Here is a 6,339-nt window from a genome sequence, read left to right on the forward strand (position 1 = left end):
CTCTCCCATTGACCCCACTTTGGGGTGTCCCCCCATTCCCCCCTCCCCATTTCGGGGTTCCACCCCCATTCCCCCTCCCCATTTCGGGGTTCCCCCCCATTTCCCCCCCTTCCCCATTTCGGGGTTCCCCCCCCCTCCCCCCCATTTCGGGGTTCCCCCTCCCCCCTCCCCATTTCGGGGTTCCCCCCCCCATTCCCCCCCTTTTCGGGGTTCCCCCCCCCCTCCCCATTTGGGGGTTCTCCCCCTCCCCCCATTTCGGGGTTCCCCCCCCCCCATTTCGGGGTTCCCCCCCTCCCCCCCCCATTTCGGGGTTCCCCCTCCCCCCCCCGGATGGGGGGCAGCCTCTGAGCCCATGCGTTGTGGGGGGCCGGCGGCGGCGCTGCTGGCGCTGGGGGCGCTGCTGGCGGCGCCCACGGGCGCGGCGCGGGTGAGCTCCAGCCTCTCGAGCACCCACCACGTGCACCACTTCCACAGCCGGCACCGCAGCGTCCCCATCGCCATCAACCGCGCCCCGGTGCTCACCCGCGGACACCACGGTGAGGGGCGGGCGCCGCGCAGACACCCGTGGGGACAGGGAGGCGTCCGTGGGGAGATGGAGACGTCTATGGGGAGATGGAGGCGTCTATGGGGAGATGGAGGCGTCCATAGGGACAGGGAGACATCTATGGGGAGATGGAGACGTCTATGGGGAGATGGAGGCGTCCATAGGGACAGGGAGACGTCTATGGGGAGATGGAGGCGTCTATGGGGAGATGGAGGCGTCTATGGGGAGATGGAGATGGAGGCGTCTATGAGGAGATGGAGACGTCTATGGGGAGATGGAGGCGTCTATGGGGAGATGGAGGCGTCTATGGGGAGATGGAGACGTCTATGGGGAGATGGAGGCGTCTATGGGGAGATGGAGGCGTCTATGGGGAGATGGAGGCGTCCATAGGGACAGGGAGACATCTATGGGGAGATGGAGACGTCTATGGGGAGATGGAGGCGTCCATAGGGACAGGGAGACATCTATGGGGAGATGGAGGCGTCTATGGGGAGATGGAGGCGTCTATGGGGAGATGGAGGCGTCTATGGGGAGATGGAGACATCCATGGGGACAAGGAGACGCCTATGGGGAGATGGAGACGTCTATGGGGACAGGGAGACATCTATGGGGAGATGGAGGTGTCCATAGGGACAGGGAGACATCTATGGGGAGATGGAGGCGTCTATGAGGAGATGGAGACGTCTATGGGGAGATGGAGGCATCTATGGGGAGATGGAGACGTCTATGGGGAGATGGAGGCGTCTATGGGGAGATGGAGGCGTCTATGGGGAGATGGAGACGTCTATGGGGAGATGGAGGCGTCCATAGGGACAGGGAGACATCTATGGGGAGATGGAGACGTCTATGGGGAGATGGAGACGTCTATGGGGAGATGGAGACGTCTATGGGGAGATGGAGACATCTATGAGGAGATGGAGACGTCCATAGGGACAGGGAGACATCTATGGGGAGATGGAGACGTCTATGGGGAGATGGAGACATCCATAGGGACAGGGAGACATCTATGGGGAGATGAAGACATCCATGGGGAGATGGAGACGTCCATAGGGACAGGGAGACATCTATGGGGAGATGAAGACATCCATGGGGAGATGGAGACGTCCATAGGGACAGGGAGACGTCCATGGGGAGATGGAGACATCCATAGGGACAGGGAGACATCTATGGGGACAGGGAGACATCTATGGGGAGCTGGAGCCATCTATAGGGAGCTGGACCCATCCATAGGGACAGGGACCCACCTATAGGGAGCTGCACCCATCTATAGGGACCTGGACCCATCTATAGGGACGTGGACCCATCTATAGGGACGTGGAGCCATCTATAGGGATGTGGAGCCATCTATAGGGACCTGAACCCATCTATAGGGACCTGGACCCATCTATAGGGACGTGGAGCCATCTATAGGGAGCTGAACCCATCTATAGGGACCTGAACACCCTACAGGGACCCCTATAGGGACCTGATCCATCACAGGGACCTGAACACCCAGTGGGGGCCTGAGCCCATCACAGGGACCTGAACCCACACATAGGGGCCTGAACACCCTATAGGGACCTGAACCCACACATAGGGGCCTGAACACCCTATAGGGACCTGAACCCACACATAGGGTCCCCTATAGGGTCCTGAACCCATCATAGGAACCTGAACACCCACCACTGGCACTCCAGAAGCACCCCATAGGGACCCAAACACCCCATAGGGACACCGGGACCCCCATCCTCAGCCTCATCATCCTCACCATGGGAACCCCCCTCCTCATCCTCATGGGGACCCCCCCCTCCTCATCCTCCTCATTGGGACCCCAAAACCTCATCCTCATCCTTCTGGGGACCCCCCCCTCCTCATCCTCATCCTTCTGGGGACCCCCCCCTCCTCATCCTCCTCATTGGGACCCCAAAACCTCATCCTCATCCTTCTGGGGACCCCCCTCCTCATCCTCATCCTTCTGGGGAACCCCCCTCCTCATCCTCATCCTTCTGGGGACCCCCCCCCACTCATCCTCATCCTCCTCATCCCCTCACAGGGACCCCCCCTCCTCATCCTCATCCTCATCCTCGTCCTCCTGCTCACAGGGACCCCCCAAAACCTCATCCTCTTCCTGGGGTCCCCCCCCCTCTTCCTCCTCCTCACGGGGAGCCCCAACCCCCCCCTCTTCCTCCCCCTGCAGACCCCCAAGCTTCCTTCCTCCCCTCCCCTCCCCTCCCCTCCTCCTCCTCTTCCTCCCCTCCTGCCCCAAGCTCCTGTCCTGCTCTTCCTCCTCCTCTGCTCGCGGCTTCCTCCTCCTCCTCCTCCTCCTTCTCACCCTCCTCCTCCTCCCCATCTGCTCCTGGATGCTCTCAGACCGGCCCCTTCCTCCTCCTCCTCTTCCTCCTCCTCCTCTTCCTCTGCTGCTTGTGCGGACCCCAAAGGCTCCCTCTTCCTCCTCCTCCTCTTCCTCCTGGGGACCCCAGAGCTTTCCCCTTCCTCTTCCTCCTCCTCCTCTTCCTCTTCGGGACCCCAGAGCTTTCCCCTTCCTCTTCCTCCTCCTCCTCTTCCTCCTCCTCCCCTTCCTCTTCCTCCTCCTCCTCTTCCTCTTCGGGACCCCAGAGCTTTCCCCTTCCTCTTCCTCCTCCTCCTCTTCCTCTTCAGGACCCCAGAGCTTTCCCCTTCCTCTTCCTCCGCCTCCTCTTCCTCCTGGGGACCCCAGAGCTTTCCCCTTCCTCTTCCTCCTCCTCCTCTTCCTCTCCCCCCAGCGCTGTGAGCAGTGGGGCCTGGGCGGGGGGGGGGGGGGATGTGGGGTGTTTGTGCCCCCCCCCCCCCCGCCCAGCCCCACGGCGTTGTCCTTCCTGGGACCCCCAAGCGCTTGCACCCCACAGGGATGTGGGGCTGGGCTGAGCCCTTGTGTGGGGTGAAAGCCTCCTGCAAGCAAGGGGTTGGGGTCACGGGGATCTCCCCCTTCCCCTGCACCCCCATGCTGGGGATCCCCCTGTGCCCCTCATGGACCCCCAGACACCCCTATGGGTCCCATGGACCCCATGACCCTCATAGACCCCAATGGACCCCCATAGACCCCCATAGACCCCATAGGTCCCCATGATCCCCATAGACTCCTACTGCCCCCGTGCCCCCATGGCTGCCATAGACCCCATAGACTTCATGGACCCCAATGGACCCCCATGACTACCGTGCCCCCCATGACCTGCATGGGGCCTATGGGCCCCATGGACCCCATTCTCCCCATTACCACCATGGACCCTGTAGAGCCCTGTGGACCCCATAGACTCCAATGACCCCCATGGACCCCATGACCACCATGGACCCCATTGACTCCAATGACCCCCATGGACCCTATGACCACCATAGACCTCATGGACCCCATAGACTAAAATGCCTCCCACAGACCCCATAGACCCCCATGGATCCCATAGACTGCAATGTCCCACATGGACCCTATAGGCCCTCATGGATCCCATAGACCTCATGGACCCCATAGACCTCCATGGACCCCATAGACTGCAATGACCCCCATGGACCTCATGGACCCCATAGTGCTCCATGGACCCCATAGACTCCAATGACGCTCATGGACTACATGACCACCATGGGCCCCATAGACTCTAATGACCCCCATGGACCCTATGACCACCATGGGCCCCATAGACTCCAATGCCCCCAATGGACCCCATGACCCCCATGGGCCCCATAGACTCCAATGCTCCCAGTGGACCCCATGACCCCCATGGGCCCCATAGACTCCAATGCCCCCAATGGACCCCATGACCCCCATAGATTCCAGTGCCCCCAATGGACCCCATAACCCCATAGACTTCAATGGACCCAAAGGACCCCATGACCTCCTTAGACTCCAATGCCTTCAATGGACCCCATGACCCCCATAGGACGCCATAGACCCCATTGACCTCATGGACCCATGGACCCATGGACCCCATAGACCCCATGGAACCCATAGACCCCATAGACATCATGGACCCCATAGACCCCATTGGCCCCATAGACCCCATGGACCCCATTGACCCCATGGACCCTGTGGACCCTGTGGACCCCATAGACCCCCACAGACCCCACAGACCTCCACGGACCCCACAGACCCCATAGACCCCACAGACCCCATAGCCCCCATTGACCCCATAGACCCCATAGACCCCACAGCCCCGCAGCCCCCACAGCCCCCACAGCCCCCATTGACCCCATAGCCCCCACAGCCCCCATAGCCCCATTGACCCCATAGACCCCATAGACCCCACAGCCCCCATAGACCCCATAGCCCCCATAGACACCATGGACCCCATGGATCCCATTGATTCCATAGACCCCATGGACCCCATGGATCCCATGGATCTCATAGACCCCATAGACCCCACAGACCCCATTTACCCCATAGACCCCATAGACCCCATAGCCCCCATTGACCCCATAGCCCCACAGCCCTGCAGCCCCCACAGCCCCCACGGACCCCGCAGCCCCCACGGACCCCATAGACCCCATTGACCCCATAGCCCCATTGACCCCATAGACCCCATAGACCCCACAGCCCCCATAGACCCCATAGCCCCCATAGACACCATGGACCCCATGGATCCCCATGATTCCATAGACCCCATGGACCCCATGGATCGCTTGGATTTCTTAGACCCCATAGACCCCACAGACCCCATTTACCCCATAGACCCCATAGCCCCCATTGACCCCACAGACCCCATAGCCCCCACAGCCCCCACGGACCCCGCAGCCCCCACGGACCCCATAGACCCCATTGACCCCATAGCCCCATTGACCCCATAGACCCCATAGACCCCACAGCCCCCATAGACCCCATAGCCCCCATAGACACCATGGACCCCATGGATCCCATTGATTCCATAGACCCCATGGACCCCATGGATCCCATGGATCTCATAGACCCCATAGACCCCACAGACCCCATTTACCCCATAGACCCCATAGCCCCCATTGACCCCATAGACCCCATAGCCCCCACAGCCCCCACGGACCCCGCAGCCCCCACGGACCCCATAGACCCCATTGACCCTATAGCCCCCATAGCCCCCATTGACCCCATAGCCCCCACGGACCCCATAGACCCCCCATCCCGCACTGACCGCCCGCTCCCCGCAGCGGGCACCACGTACATCTTCGGCCGCGGCGGGGGCCTCATCACGTACACGTGGCCCCCCAACGAGCGGCCGAGCACCCGCGCCGACCGCCTGGCGCTGGGCTTCAGCACGAGGCAGCGCGACGCCGTCCTCCTGCGCGTGGAGAGCGCCGCGGGGCTGGGCGACTTCCTGCAGCTCCACATAGTGAGTGCCGTGGGGGCTATGGGGTGATGGGGTTCGTAGGGGCTATGGGGTTCATAGGGGCTATGGGGTGATGGGGGCTATGGGGTTCATAGGGGCTATGGGGTGATGGGGGCTATGGGGTGATGGGCGACTTCCTGCAGCTCCACATAGTGAGTGCCGTGGGGGCTATGGGGTGATGGGGTTCATAGGGGCTATGGGGTGATGGGGGCTATGGGGTTCATAGGGGCTATGGGGTGATGGGGGCTATGGGGTGATGGGGGCTATGGGGTGATGGGCGACTTCCTGCAGCTCCACATAGTGAGTGCCGTGGGGGCTATGGGGTGATGGGGGGGGCTATGGGGTGATGGAGGGGGCTATGGGGTGATGGAGGGGGCTATGGGGTGATGGGGGGGGCTATGGGGTGATGGGGGGGGCTATGGGGTGATGGAGGGGGCTATGGGGTGATGGGGGCTATGGGGTGATGGGGGCTATGGGGTGATGGGCGACTTC

General features: G+C 62.0%; 1 protein-coding gene across 1 annotated transcript; it reads left to right on the top strand.

Moving 5' to 3' along the window:
- The first annotated feature begins 333 nt into the window (after window positions 1–333).
- LOC130606335 (neurexin-2-beta-like) lies at window positions 334–5,877 on the top strand. Its single transcript, XM_057422584.1, has 2 exons — window positions 334–536; window positions 5,669–5,877. The coding sequence occupies exons 1-2, from the start codon at window positions 353–355 to the stop codon at window positions 5,875–5,877; spliced, it is 393 nt and encodes a 130-aa protein (XP_057278567.1). The 5' UTR covers window positions 334–352.
- Window positions 5,878–6,339: the final 462 nt, after the last annotated feature.

The sequence above is a fragment of the Pezoporus wallicus genome, unplaced genomic scaffold (assembly GCF_028554395.1).
Source record: "Pezoporus wallicus isolate ANWC-B61680 ecotype Strahan unplaced genomic scaffold, APGP_CSIRO_Pwel_v1 contig_12370, whole genome shotgun sequence".
Lineage (NCBI taxonomy): Eukaryota > Metazoa > Chordata > Aves > Psittaciformes > Psittacidae > Pezoporus > Pezoporus wallicus.

Excerpts from the sequence above, each read along its gene's own strand:
- LOC130606335 (XM_057422584.1), top strand. The coding sequence starts at position 353 with ATGCGTTGTGGGGGGCCGGCGGCGGCGCTGCTGGCGCTGGGGGCGCTG. Across the intron at positions 537-5,668 it reads GCTCACCCGCGGACACCACG|CGGGCACCACGTACATCTTC; the intron begins GTGAGGGGCGGG and ends CGCTCCCCGCAG.